At 42.5% G+C, this 16,261-nt stretch overlaps 1 protein-coding gene across 1 annotated transcript; it reads left to right on the forward strand.

Annotated features, from left to right (window-relative positions):
- The first annotated feature begins 7,595 nt into the window (after positions 1–7,595).
- KLF1 (KLF transcription factor 1) lies at positions 7,596–13,955 on the forward strand. The gene is made up of 3 exons (XM_075276065.1): positions 7,596–7,762; positions 8,934–9,681; positions 13,294–13,955. Exons 1-3 carry the CDS (start codon positions 7,706–7,708, stop codon positions 13,482–13,484), a joined length of 996 nt encoding a protein of 331 aa, XP_075132166.1. The 5' UTR covers positions 7,596–7,705; the 3' UTR covers positions 13,485–13,955.
- Positions 13,956–16,261: the final 2,306 nt, after the last annotated feature.

Consider the following 16,261-nt stretch of genomic DNA (forward strand, 5'->3'; position numbering starts at 1 on the left):
AAAATAACCTCCACTTGTTGGCCGTGTCGCAGCCTCGCTGTTTCCATCTGTGGAGGAAATAATATGACAGAAGAATGACCACAAGTTCTCCATTCTGTGATTCCTTACCACTGCTGATTTCCTAAGATTTTCTTATTGCTTATCTCAAAGTGAAAGCATTGTGCCCGCTCCTAAAACCCCTGCAGTCAGCTGTGAGCTGTTCCAGTAAGTGGTCAAATTGCCTGCAGCACCCCCGCAGGGCAAATGAAGTATTACCATGGAACACAATGGTTGAGTCTTCCAGAGATAATCCTTATGGCCAGTCTCCACTCTGCCTAATCGATGGTGTTTGTGAATAAAGAACCCCAATTTTTAAGCCCAAATCTCTTTATAGGGATATTCCTATACTACAACCACAGCAGCCGATCGTGGCTGAATAGGACATTAAGAAGGTCAGAGATGTACATGGACTACAAAGATTGTACATCCTATAATAATCAGAGCCCCAGGGGAGGTGAGGGAACATAATAAACAGTGTTACTCACCTCTCCGGGATCCAATGTTAATCCTAGTAGGCTTCGGGCCTGTAAGGAAATGCGCAGACGTCTCATTAGAGGTGCAGCTCTGACTCCACCCCCTTGTATTATTTTCCTACATACATCTGTTGACTAGGGTACAGGACACAGTCAGGAGCCAACTAAGCTCTGCCCTGGGTATAAGCTGTGATAGTTGGCATTTCCTATAAGGAGTACTGAAGTAGTTTAATTGAAATGCATTACAGACGGGTCCATGGGGTCTGTATTTTTCTCTTCTATGGGACGACTACCATACCCTTCAACTGTCCTGGATTCAGCGGATCAGTCCAGAGAGGACACAGATGAGTTGGAACCAGGAATGATGAAGCAAGAATACAAGAATGGTGAAGCAGGGAGAAGTCTGCTTCCTGCTTCACCATTCGGCCCCTTTCTCTGCTCCGGGAGTAGTAGGTGCGGTGTGATGATGTCACTTAAATCACATCTCCAGCTCGCTGAGTACTCTGCAACCCGAGACAGAAAAGAACTACAGGGAAAAGGGGCAAGGTGAGGATTAGGATTTTATGTTTTGTTTTATACCACGAGAGGTACATTATATTGTGAGGGCAACTGCAGGGGGACAGAGATAATAGACACAGTGATGTCACAGTACAGAGATAATAGACACAGTGATGTCACAGTACAGGGATAATACACACAGTGATGTCACAGTACAGAGATAATACATACAGTGATGTCACAGTACAGACATAATACACACAGTGATGTCACAGTACAGGGATAATACACACAGTGATGTCACAGTACAGAGATAATACATACAGTGATGTCACAGTACAGACATAATACACACAGTGATGTCACAGTACAGGGATAATACACACAGTGATGTCACAGTACAGAGATAATACACACTGATGTCACGGTACAGGGATAATACACACAGTGATGTCACAGTACAGGGATAATACACACAGTGATGTCACAGTACAGGGATAATACACACAGTGATGTCACAGTACAGGGATAATACACACAGTGATGTCACAGTACAGGGATAATACACACAGTGATGTCACAGTACAGGGATAATACACACAGTGATGTCACAGTACAGGGACAATACACACAGTGATGTCACAGTACAGGCATAATACACACAGTGATGTCACAGTACAGAGATAATACACACAGTGATGTCACAGTACAGGGATAATACACACAGTGATGTCACAGTACAGAGATAATACACACAGTGATGTCACAGTACAGGGATAATACACACAGTGAGGTCACAGTACAGAGATAATACACACAGTGATGTCACAGTACAGGGATAATACACACAGTGAGGTCACAGTACAGAGATAATACACACAGTGATGTCACAGTACAGGGATAATACACACAGTGATGTCACTGTACAGAGATAATACACACAGTGATGTCACAGTACAGGGATAATACACACAGTGATGTCACAGTACAGGATAATACACACAGTGAGGTCACAGTACAGAGATAATACACACAGTGATGTCACAGTACAGGGATAATACACACAGTGATGTCACAGTACAGAGATAATACACACAGTGATGTCACAGTACAGAGATAATACACACAGTGATGTCACAGTACAGAGATAATACACACAGTGATGTCACAGTACAGGGATAATACACACAGTGATGTCACAGTACAGGGATAATACACACAGTGATGTCACAGTACAGGATAATACACACAGTGATGTCACAGTACAGGGATAATACACACAGTGATGTCACAGTACAGAGATAATACACACAGTGATGTCACAGTACAGAGATAATACACACAGTGATGTCACAGTACAGAGATAATACACACAGTGATGTCACAGTACAGAGATAATACACACAGTGATGTCACAGTACAGGAGAATACACACAGTGATGTCACAGTACAGGGATAATACACACAGTGATGTCACAGTACAGGATAATACACACAGTGATGTCACAGTACAGGATAATACACACAGTGATGTCACAGTACAGAGATAATACACACAGTGATGTCACAGTACAGGGATAATACACACAGTGATGTCACAGTACAGGATAATAAATAATAAAAGCTATAGGGATTATACATCGCACATAGTGATGTCACAGTATAAACTTGCTTCATGTAGCGGTGTCAGAGTTCAAGGATAATACAGTAGAGTCAAAAACAAGTAGTGATGTCCAGTACAACAAGGACAAGACAAAGAACTATGGGGCTCCCTAGCAAATTTGGGAATGGCGTTTCATTTTTGGATGTTTTCTCCGGGTTCTCCCTTGAGCAGATGATGACACGCTGGGACCCCTGGGGATCTAATGTGACCTACTCCCATTATAATCAATTGGCTGCCATAAGTGCTCAGACATGCAGGGTCCTCCAACAATGAGAGACATTCGATATTTGAGAATAACAGAGATGTGTAACTTCTAGAGAGATGTTCTAAGTCTATTCCCCTACACAGGACAGACGACGAGGGTACTTGGAGTTGAAATTAGGGACTATCCCTTTAATAAAAACCCATGACCCATAAAATCCCGCTCACAGCATTTCCTAAATAGAGTCCTCCATAGCACTAGTAGTGTCCTCATCTTCTGCTCACACATGGCCACTTCAGCACAACCTGCTCCTAGAATGCTTGCTGGACAGATTGAAGGCAGGGACAGATAAGACATCCAGCCTCTTATCTACGACCCTCTGCTGTCACACACCAGGCACCCGAAGGCCGATAACACAAAGTGACGTTAGGTTTCACCACTGCAAGTTATTTTTTTAAAAACTTTAGAAGTCAACTCCACGGGAGCTACAACAAGGGATGTCTATAATGTCTGTATAGGGGCTGATGTGGGGATTAAGCCTCCAACATGGAAGATGTTACACAAATCGAGAAAAAAACGAGTCTAAATCCAAATTTTCACAAAAACATCTGGTCCTGGTGGTTTGTGGTAGTAGATAGCAGTATTCTATATACTGGTTAGTGATATATTCACTGTATACAGAGGATTATACCGAGCACTCCAACAGGCAAAAAGTTTTTGACTCTTCGAAATGCAGTGGAATAAAGGGGGGAAAAATACAGAGTAGGGACAACTCGTCATGTGAGATTTACGATACCGGTGCCTTATATGACAGAGAGCCCTCTGGGGCACCAGGACTGAGTACAAGGGCTACCTCTATACCCCTTAGTGGGCCCCTGCGGGTTTCATTTGTGAAGGTCTCAAAAACCTGGTGTTTACTTTTTGTTATGACTCTTGGTTCATTTCCTCAGGTTGTAGAGAGGTAAATGTCCCAGGAGTGACCAGTGTTATGAGCATTTTTCTACTGGGGGTCACAAGGAGGGGGCTATTATACTATGGGGGCCAAAGGGAGGGTGGGAGGGTGTCTTTATACTGTGGGTGCTACAAGGTGGTAGCCATTATATTGTTGGGGGTCATTACATTACATTATTATAGACTAGCCTCTGCCCGCAACTTCATCTGTGTGTTGTTGGTGTCGATGATCCGCCTATATTCACCAAATTGCTGCCGTCGATGGTTTGCCTACTTCGGCGTTTCGGCAGATCTTAAGCTGTCCTGCTGCTGAAGTTGTTCCTCACGCCGTACCTGTGATTGTTCCGGCATCTCAGCAGCTCGCTGGGACGCCATATAATGAGTGTGTTGTTGGCGCCGGTGATCCTCGTCAGCTCTGCTTAAGGAGAACTCTGTGACTTCTGGCCCCTTCATAGCTGTTGTTTTAAAATTTTGCGACAAATTAGATTTTCTTTTTCCCCGGCATGTTTGGATTAAAGGTGTTTTCCCAGCCAGTGTGTCAGCATGTTTCCTGGAGCAGATCAGATAATATGCAAATGTTGGTACACAATCCACTGAGGGTTAGCTGAGTGTTTACATAGAGAGATAACAGACCTGGCTTTATCAGAACCTGAGATAAGTTGCTGCAAGAGCAGTGTAATATAGTATGTGAACATAAATTCATAACAGTCGTGAAGCCATGTCATTTACCGGGATAAAACATCCAAACAAACAGACATCAGAACTTTCACATTTATAATATTAGTAGGATGTGGGGGTACAAAGGGACATGATTGGAATGGGCGGAGTTGTAGGTGTGGCTTACAAGAATTAAGTTTACCAATGTGTGGTGTCCTTCTTTACATTCTTTGAAAGTTGTGAGTTATGGTCAAAGGGCCATCCAGGATTGGGCAAAGAAACCAATGTATCTCTTCTATGATAGATGTGCCCTTGTCGTGAAACAATGTGCACAGTGATGTCACAGTATAGAAACGCTATGATGTCACAGAATATGGGATCATGCAGAGTAACATTCAACCTTGTCTAAACCTCGGCTTGACGTTTTCCCAGATCACTAGGGGCCCTCCCAAACTCAGTGGGCCCTAAGATCTGCCGACTGCAGCTCTGGGATGTGACTGACTAGTCTGAATTGCTCTTTATTTTATACATAAGATTCTTCAGATCAGATGCCCTTGAGATATTAATCTCTTCTACCCATGGAAGTGTGTTTTGTGAACTATTACAAGTGAAAAAGTTCAAAAAGTCAAAGGCGAAAAGTTTGGAGGAAGTTCATGGCCTTGCCTGTGCTCTGCACGTTCCTCAATTTTTTTCAATTTTGTCAAAACATAGGTACAAACAAGTCCCTGCCAGCCAATGGCGTGTCCTGTACAATGCAGCATATTCGAGGAGTTGTGTAACGTGTATCATGCAAGTTCTTTATATAGACTTCCTGCTATCGAAGGCACGAAGGTGTTAGGAAAGAAGCCAAATCCATGAGCCACACGTAGTATGTGATAATATAGGCTGGGGTGCCCGAGCCAAGGCAGGAGACAAGAAGGCGCAAAAGGAGATTTCTTAATCTTAAAGGGATCCTATCATTGGATACTCTTTTTTTCTCGATAACACGTCGAAATAGCGTTAAGAAAGGCTATTCGTCTCCTATCTTTAGATGTCTTCTCCACGCCGCCGTTCGGTAGAAAACCCGGTTTTCTTCGGTATGAAAATGAGTTCTCTCGCAGCACTGGGGGCGTCCCCAATACTGCGAAAGAACTCTCCAGGACCGCCTCCATCTTCTTCAGGAAACCGCCTCTCTGCGCGTCTTCTTCAGTCCTGGGTTTTCAATTATCTAGACCCCGGGCCGCGGGCAGACCCGACTGCGCATGACCGGGCCACAAGAAAATGGCCGCTTAGACAGCTTACAGTGCAAAAAACCTTTAAACCTTTAAAACCTAAAGTAGCATTCATATACAGGCAGGATAATACAATACCAAACAGGAAAACATTCGGGTGCCCCTGGTCATCACGTACAACCCACACCTGGAGATGCTGAGAGGAATCACACGCAAATTACATCCACTACTGCAAAAAGACAACCGTCTAACATCCATATTTCCAGACCCCCCTCTCCTGTGCTATAGACAGCCACCAAACCTCAGGAATATGGTTGTTAGCAGCTCACTGTCACCTCCAACTAACAAAGGAACATTTCCATGCGGACAGAAGAGGTGCAAAACACATACTGACCACTGACAGGATAGAGATCCCAAACTCTAACAGGGAATATCAAATCCGAGGTACGTTCACCTGTAACACACCTGATGTAGTGTATTTAATAATGTGCACCAAATGTCCCACTGGGGGCCTGTATGTAGGCGAAACTGGTCAGGAACTTAGAATGTGGATGAATTCACACCGCCACACGATTACAGAGGAGAGAATGGACCTGCCCGTTCCAGAACACTTTTGCAATCAAGATCATGATATCATCAATGACATGAAAATTTAGGTTTTAAGCGGAAACTTCAAATCCAAAAACAACAGGAAATTGTATGAGTATAAGATAACATCACTAATCGAAGCAGCCATAAAGATCACTCATTGAACTGATAAGGGCCTTGGGAACTGATGATTTGCTTACTTGTATGTACCAATTACCATCTACTCTCCCACCAAACGTTCCATTCCTATGTGTCTCTTTTTGCATCCTTCAGAAATTCTGTTTAATCCATGCCTGAGGAAGAGGCCGAGAGCCTTGAAAGCTTGTAATAGGTCATCATTTTAGTTAGCCATTAAAAAAGGTATCAACTACTGAAGACTCTCAATTTTTTATATTTCATATACAGGCAGGACCATACAGTATATCTGGAAGTCCTCAGCATGGGAGAAGTGTGAGATAAAGTAGTGATTGGGAGGGGGCAGGGATGTTTCTGGAGTTTGTGTCAATCACCTTATAAGACCATTAAAGAAAATTACCACATTCTGGCATTGGGAACACATGAGATAAGAGAACCACCAAGACAGAAGAAATAGGGACAAGTCTCTGAACACAGTAATATCACTGTGTGTATTATCCCTGTACTGTGACATCAATGTGTGTATTATCCCTGTACTGTGACATCACTGTGTGTATTATCCTGTACTGTGACATCACTGTGTGTATTATCCCTGTACTGTGACATCACTGTGTGTATTATCCCTGTACTGTGACATCACTGTGTGTATTATCCCTGTACTGTGACATCACTGTGTGTATTATCCTGTACTGTGACATCACGGTGTGTATTATCTCTATACTGTGACATCACTGTGTGTATGTTCTGACTGGTGGTCGCCCTAACCGGGTGTATGGAGTGGAGCTTTCCTACTATTATTACTTTAGTACATCATACAATTATATCTATGGAATTTACACTATATATGAGATTATTATTATTATTAATTTACAAAAAATACAATAAAATTAAGTGCAATAATTTGCAGGAAGTGACTGGTGCTACGGGTGAATGTGTTGCCTGTACATGTTATAGTATACAGTAGTAGTATACGGTATATTCACATAAAGTGCTATTTCTTCACTTTAATTTGATGACACAGCCTCTGAGAAAAGGCGGGGAGATTATCAGAGGGGCGGGGCTTGCTCTACCTTCCTACCAATCAGAAAGCATCCTCAAAACCACCAAATTTCTTGCGAAAAAAAAAGCAAAAAAAACAACCTACAATATTTTCCTTGCTCTGGTTATCTTATGAGAGCCTGAATGAAGAGGCGAGGGAGCCGGGATATGCAATTCTGAGATAGCGTATAGAGGAGATATATACATATATACATTTATACATATACTATTCCATAGGTATATAGAGAGTATGGCGTTAGCATCCTGCGATTATCAGAATCAGTTTATGTACGATAATAATAATCAGGTAAGTGACTGCTCTGCACTATATATATATATATATATATATATATATATATATATATATATATTTATATTTTCCATGTAACATATATATATATATATATATATATATATATTATTATCTATATGTATATATAATAGATATTTTTATTATTTCTGTGTATTAATATATATACAATATTACCGTATATAGAAGGTATTATATATAGCCTGAATTATGTAGCAGTTATTTGGTCACTGACTGTAGGACTTGAGCACAGTATGGCGGTATTTATTGTGTGGCACCCCTACTTATATACGGTATATACATGCTCACTACAAGGTGGGTCAGACTTCCCCTATAACAATATTTTCATGCCAATTTCTGAAATCTATGACTCTAGGGCACACGGCCATATTGTGGATCTGTGTCATTCTATGGCCAGTTTACCACGGACGCACGCTAAGGTTTTTTTCGTGGATTTCTCGGAGCTGTGGCCAGGTTACGCCTCTATAAACCTCTCCCGCTGTTATAACTTGTCCCCAATAGGTCCATATACTATAAAGGGTCAGCTGAGCGTATTTGGACCCTCTAAGTATTCTGCTAAATCCCATAAGCCAGTCCCTATTCCTCTGATTCATGTAGATGATGGCTTCAACGTCGTGCAAAGGCAGCAAATTGCCGCATGCGCAGTAGGTTTAACATTTGACAGGTATCATTGTCATTCTACGCAAACACCGTTTCCTACCTCACTTCTAGGGTCCTCAGCTTTTGAACCGGTGCATGCGCGGAATAACAATTTATACCATTACACATGTGCCGTTGGTATATGGATGACATCAGAAGCATAATCCGTGTCAATCCACAGAACTGGGTATGGCTTAGTGACAATTCAGTGGGACAGTCGCTATAGGGGGTGCAGTGGTAACAGTCACTACTGGGCCCTGGATCCTGAGGGGGGTCCTTAAGGTACGTAAAATGTACCACTATTCTAAATGTCACAAGGTAGGTAGAGGCTCTATTATAGATTTTGCATTGGGTCCATAGGCTTCAATTTAAGCCTCTGGTTGTCGATATTCACAGAGGTGATAAATATTAACTATGCGAGTGCTGTGAACGTGACAACCCCGATGGTAAATTACATGGTCACGATACTTGAGAACTTCCAGGACTAACTTGGTTATTTCATCGTCAGATATGGAATTGTGCAGGATCCCAGACTGCACCAGAAGTGTATACAGAGGCCCCTGCTGGTCACTACTCACACCCTGCTCCTTCTGGTTTCACTGCATCCCAAATAAAGCAGGAAGAATCCTACTGGGACATGGATTTCCTGAACAAGAACTTTATAGATCAGTCAGTAGGTGTTGGCAATTCCTCACAAATGCCCATCACCCAAGGTGACCTTCTGGGAATCCTAGACATGTGCCAGTCTGATGAGATTGATACCCTGTTCCTGCCCTCTGAAGACAATCTCACCCATCCTGCATCAGTAGATGGACCTTCAGTGGTGATACCCCAGACTGTAACATCAACCAATATCAACCAATCCAACCATCACATACACAATGCCAATTACTCCATACAACAATCTATGGAGTATGTGTATCCTCTGCTAGCCAAACAAGATCCAATACCAAGTGGAATTCCCAGCACCCACTTCTCCACAAACCCTGTGCCAATTTTACCAAGGACAACATTTTCTGTTCCGGGCTGCCAATCTTACCAGCCCTTCTCTTCCACAATGTCCTACTATTTATTTCCACAACCATCCAACCCAAACAGCACACAGGCAATGGCTTATACAAGTAAGGAAAAAAAGCGAAAGCAAGGACGACGATCATCAAACAGAATTGTCACCTGTCACAGCTGTACCCATGATGGATGTCACAAGACCTACACCAAGAGTTCACATCTGAAGGCTCATCTACGTACACACACTGGTAAGATGGATCATAGTGATGTAAAGCCTGATCCTCTTCTTACCCCTGCATAAAAACTCCCTTAATACCTCTCTAAGGGTGCATTCACACTGAGTAAACGCTAGCTTATTCTGAACGTAAAACACGTTCAGAATAAGCGGCGTCTAAAGCAGCTCCATTCATTTCTATGGGAGCGGGGATACGAGCGCTCCCCATAGAAATGAATGGGCTGCTTCTTTCACTCCGTGCAGTCCCATTGAAGTGAATGGGGAGTGCCGGCGTGTACGCTCCGGCATGAGCAGAGCTTGCCGTATACGCCGGCACTCCCCATTCACTTCAATGGGACTGCACGGAGTGAAAGAAGCAGCCCATTCATTTCTATGGGGAGCGCTCGTATCCCCGCTCCCATAGAAATGAATGGAGCTGCTTTAGACGCCGCTTATTCTGAACGTGTTTTACGTTCAGAATAAGCTAGCGTTTACTCAGTGTGAATGCACCCTAAGGGTGCATTTACACTGAGTAACGTGCCGCGTGACCTGGCACGTATACGCCGTGTGAGATTTTGAGCACCGTATACGCTCCCATTGATTTCAATGGGAGCCTGGATCGTATATGCCGTGTTATTTTCCGGCCGCAGAATCACAGCCGCAAAATAACGCGGCGTATGCGATCCAGGCTCCCATTGAAATCAATGGGAGCGTTTACGGCGCTCAAAATCTCACACGGCGTATATGTGCCAGGTCACGTGGCACGTTACTCAGTGTAAATGCACCCTAACATCTTATTACACTAACCAGTTCCTGATCCTCTTATTACCCCTGTAACATCTTATTACAGTGACCCGGCTCCTGAACCTCTTATTACCCTGTAACATCTTATTACAGTAACCCGGCTCCTGATCTTCTTATTACCCTGTAACATCTTATTACAGTAACCTGGCTCCTGATACTCTTATTACCCTGTAACATCTTATTACAGTAAGTAACCCGGCTCCTGATCCTCTTATTACCCTGTAACATCTTATTACAGTAACCCGGCTCCTGATCCTCTTATTACCCTGTAACATCTTATTAAGCCACACCTCCAGCCCCATTGATGCCCATTTAGTGCCCCTTTTGGTCACCGCACAATATAATGCCCCTTTAGTGCCCCTTGTGGTCACCACACATTATAATGCCCCTTTAGTGCCCCTTGAGGTCACCACACAGTATAGTATCCCATTAGTACCCGGCTCCTGATCCTCTTATTACCTTGTAACATCTTATTACAGTAACCCGGCTCCTGATCCTCTTATTACCCCTGTAACATCTTATTACAGTAACCCGGCTCCTGATCCTCTTATTACCCCTGTAACATCTTATTACAGTAACCCGGCTCCTGATCCTCTTATTACGCAGTAACATCTTATTACAGTAACCCGGCTCCTGATCCTCTTATTACCCTGTAACATCTTATTACAGTAACCCGGCTCCTGATCCTCTTATTACCCCTGTAACATCTTATTACAGTAACCCGGCTCCTGATCCTCTTATTACCCCTGTAACATCTTATTACAGTAACCCGGCTCCTGACCCTCTTATTACCCCTGTAACATCTTATTATAGTAACCCGGCTCCTGATCCTCTTATTACCCTGTAACATCTTATTACAGTAACCCGGCTCCTGACCCTCTTATTACCCCTGTAACATCTTATTACAGTAACCCGGCTCCTGATCCTCTTATTGCCCTGTAACATCTTATTACAGTAACCCGGCTCCTGACCCTCTTATTACCCCTGTAACATCTTATTACAGTAACCCGGCTCCTGATCCTCTTATTGCCCTGTAACATCTTATTACAGTAACCCGGCTCCTGATCCTCTTATTGCCCTGTAACATCTTATTACAGTAACCCGGCTCCTAATCCTCTTATTACTCCTGTAACATCTTATTACAGTATCCTGGCTCCTGATCCTCTTATTTCCCCTGTAACATCTTATTACAGTATCCCGGCTCCTGATCCTCTTATTACCCTGTAACATCTTATTACAGTAACCCGGCTCCTGATCCTCTTATTACCCCTGTAACATCTTATTACAGTCACCAGGCTCCTGATCCTCTTATTACCCTGTAACATCTTATTACAGTCACCAGGCTCCTGATCCTCTTATTACCCTGTAACATCTTATTACAGTCACCAGGCTCCTGATCCTCTTATTACCCTGTAACATCTTATTACAGTAACCCGGCTCCTGATCCTCTTATTACCCCTGTAACATCTTATTACAGTAACCCAGCTCCTGATCCTCTTATTACCCTCTAACATCTTATTACAGTCACCAGGCTCCTGATCCTCTTATTACCCTGTAACATCTTATTACAGTAACGAGGCTCCTGATCCTCTTATTGCCCTGTAACATCTTATTACAGTAACTTAGCTCCTGATCCTCTTATTACCCCTGTAACATCTTATTACAGTAACCCGGCTCCTGATCCTCTTATTACCCTGTAACATCTTATTACAGTAACCCGGCTCCTGATCCTCTTATTACCCTGTAACATCTTATTACATTAACCCGGCTCCTGATCCCCTTATTACCCTGTAACATCTTATTACAGTAACCCGGCTCCTGATCCTCTTATTACCCTGTAACATCTTATTACAGTAACACGGCTCCTGATCCTCTTATTACCCCTGTAACATCTTATTACAGTAACCCGGCTCCTGATCCTCTTATTACCCAGTAACATCTTATTACAGTAACCCGACTCCTGATCCTCTTATTACCCTGTAACATCTTATTACAGTAACCCGGCTCCTGATCCTCTTATTACCCTGTAACATCTTATTACAGTAACCCGGCTCCTGATCCTCTTATTACCCAGTAACATCTTATTACAGTAACCCGACTCCTGATCCTCTTATTACCCTGTAACATCTTATTACAGTAACCCGGCTCCTGATCCTCTTATTACCCAGTAACATCTTATTACAGTAACCCGACTCCTGATCCTCTTATTACCCTGTAACATCTTATTACAGTAACCCGGCTCCTGATCCCCTTATTACCCTGTAACATCTTATTACAGTAACCCGGCTCCTGATCCTCTTATTACCCCTGTAACATCTTATTACAGTAACCCGGCTCCTGATCCTCTTATTACCCTGTAACATCTTATTACAGTAACCCGGCTCCTGATCCTCTTATTACCCTGTAACATCTTATTACAGTAACCCGGCTCCTGATCCTCTTATTACACAGTAATCTCTTATTACAGTAACCCGGCTCCTGATCCCCTTATTACCCTGTAACATCTTATTACAGTAACCCGGCTCCTGATCCTCTTATTACCCAGTAACATCTTATTACAGTAACCCGGCTCCTGATCCCCTTATTACCCTGTAACATCTTATTACAGTAACCCGGCTCCTGATCCTCTTATTACCCCTGTAACATCTTATTACAGTAACCCGGCTCCTGATCCCCTTATTACCCTGTAACATCTTATTACAGTAACCCGGCTCCTGATCCTCTTATTACCCTGTAACATCTTATTACAGTAACCCGGCTCCTGATCCTCTTATTACCTTATGATGTCTTACTATTTAATAGTTCTGTAGAAAGCCTCAGTAATCTTTGTTTTTATTTTCAGGAGAGAAGCCTTATGTATGTGAATGGGATGGATGTGGTTGGAAGTTTGCCCGCTCTGATGAACTCACTCGCCATATACGGAAGCACACCGGTGTTCGCCCCTTTCAGTGTTTAATGTGTGACCGAACTTTTGCCCGTTCTGACCATCTGGCTCTGCATATGAAAAGACATGTAAATAAGGGTACATTATGAAGAATTACAGAAGGAAATACTAAAATATTGATTAGAATTATGTTGAGTCTTCTGATATTCTGGCACTTACAATGACATCCTGATATATGTATATATTACTTTCAGGGTAAATGGGAAATTACACCTTGAGAGTTGTGTTTATTTTTGTAAGTTATCCTATTACAAGGGCTGTACAAATTCATTTGTACACTTTAGGGATCAGCATGCTTCCGAACCTCGCACCCCCCCAGTCCACCACATTGACTTCACTTTCTAAGCACCTATTGTATTATAGCCTTATGTATCATACTGCAGTCCAATGTTACTCGTAACGTAACTGTATAGAAGCTTGTACATGGAAGTGACCATAAAAGTATTTATCACATACATGTAATTTCTCTGTATGACCAGTAGGGACAGTAGATTTTTTAAATTTGATATTCTGTTATTTTATTTCCTTTATAATAATAAATCTTTGTATTGTCTTGTCAATTTTGGTTATTTTCTGTGTTGTACCTCTTGTATCTATTGATGAGGGTGCATATAGGAAAATATATCATTGCATACTGTACCTCCAAGGACTGATCAAGGGACAAAATTTGCTGTGCACATAGCAGGCTGTAGAAAATTTAGGTATAGTAAGCCACACCTCCAGCCCCATTCATGCCCATTTAGTGCCCCTTGTGGTCACCACACAGTATAGTAATGGGTATATTCTAGGGTAAATTCAGACAAAAGAGCATATTGAATTTAATGACAGCCAATAACTAGTGGGAGTGGGCTGGAGGGACAGTTTTGTGGGTCCATGGGGGCTTAGCGAGTTCTGATACTGCTATATATTAGGTGACGGGCATGGAATAGCTCTCATTATACTGCAGATACATAGGTGTATGTCATTACGTAGACATGTTCTGCTCTCCAGAGAACCTCCTGCCTTATAAACAGTTCTTGGCAATTACATTGTACAACACCCTGTGAGAAAACGGACCAATCCGCTGTCAATCAGCAGTACGGGCGCCATGTACCAAGCTGTGTGCGCCGTGTGAGTCATATAGGTAACAGCCAGGCAATTCCCTTTGGGATCTTTCTTGATCTGTCTCTAGAAACCAACCTTCAATGTTCTGAATGTTTTGCCCTGTATCTAGGGCCAGATTTACACTACATGTTTTCCATGCCGAGTTCTTCTCCAAGACAACTTATAAGCTCTAACCTCATCTGATCTTGTATGGTGATCTATTTGGAATCCTTAAAGAGAAAAGCTATTTTTTAGAAACATGTTTCTAAGTAAAAAGATTTTTTTAACGACTATATTTTTTCATTTTCCTGCAATTTTGACTCTAGCTACTAAGCCAAATGATAGACCGACAATTGCCAATTCTGTAAAAATGTCCTTTGCAGCAGTCACTTCATTTACATCAAAGACCAGACAGACTATATTATATTACAAGATAACACCTCTATAAATAACACCACTGAACCATCATTACATCCACTAGTGACAATGGATGATGTCACAGATGTCACAGCTAATCTCATCCCTCTCCTGCATGTCTAGAAAACTCTCCAATAGTTTTCAATGAGTCCGCTTCAAACTGTTGCTGCCTATAGCCATGAGTGTGCTGTAAAGCAGATCACTAACTGCTGTTAAGACAGCAGAGTCGAAGTTCAGGCACTATGGCCGCCCCCATGATCATGTGCAGAATAAAAAATCCACAATGAGTAAATTAAAACACGTTAGAAAATAAGTGGTTTTAATAAATAAATAGAAAAACTGATGACTCAGGCCTTTTAAAGTGACTATACAAGAGAAGACCATAGTGTTTGAGGAGAAGCAGTGCCACTTTTGTCCATGGGTCAGGTCTGGTATTACAATGCAGCCCCGTTAATTATTATTATGGTCTCATAATCAAATTTTCAGTTATATTTAGTTTTGATAAAACTGGACCAATGAATAATATCCCTGGTGGTCTAGGGCTTAGACAATTGAATAGCATCCCGGTGGCCTTGTGAATTCCTAGTAAGTCGTATCTCTGCTTTTTGTTTAAAGGTAAAATACTTACATTGCTGTGGATACATGCCATAGGTTCATCGTTTTATGCCTAGTAGTCCCTGGTTGTCTGTGTCTGATATTATCCCTGGTGGTCCACTGTTTAGATGATTAGAATCCTGGTGGCCTAGTAAGGAGAAAGGACTGAGGATATGGATGTGCAATTAGAATTGAGTTGTGGAGTTGGAGTCAGAATCGGGGCCAACTTTGGGTGGGGGTGAAAAAGAAATTCACAGTGTATACCTGGTGGTCTAGGGGCTAATATTATACCTGGTGGTTTAGTGTTTAGATGAATAACATCCTTGTGGCCTAGCGAGGATGAAAATCCTTAGTAGCCGAAGGTTTACCGTATATACTCGAGTATAAGCCGACCCGAATATAAGCCAAGGCCCCTAATTTTACCACAAAAAACTGGGAAAACTTATTGACTCGAGTATAAGCCGAGGGGGGGAAATGCAGCAGCTTTTTGGGTGCAGTAGTTGGTGGTGCTGGGGAAGGGGAGGGGGTGTTTTGGTTGTCTGTCTGCCCCTTCCCTGAGCTTGAGGACTGAGTTTTTTTTCCCCCACTTGGAATTCAGCCTGGCTGTATATAGGGTATCTGCAGCGCTCCTATTAACCCCTTCCCGATGGAACAGGAGCACTGCAGATCCCCTATATTCAGTAGACCGGGCACTGTCAGACACAGGGATACCTAATATGTATGTGTTTCACAGTCATTTTCTACTTCTATATGTATTCTAGGGAAAGGAGGG

This window comes from Leptodactylus fuscus, chromosome 5, assembly GCF_031893055.1.
Source record: "Leptodactylus fuscus isolate aLepFus1 chromosome 5, aLepFus1.hap2, whole genome shotgun sequence".
Lineage (NCBI taxonomy): Eukaryota > Metazoa > Chordata > Amphibia > Anura > Leptodactylidae > Leptodactylus > Leptodactylus fuscus.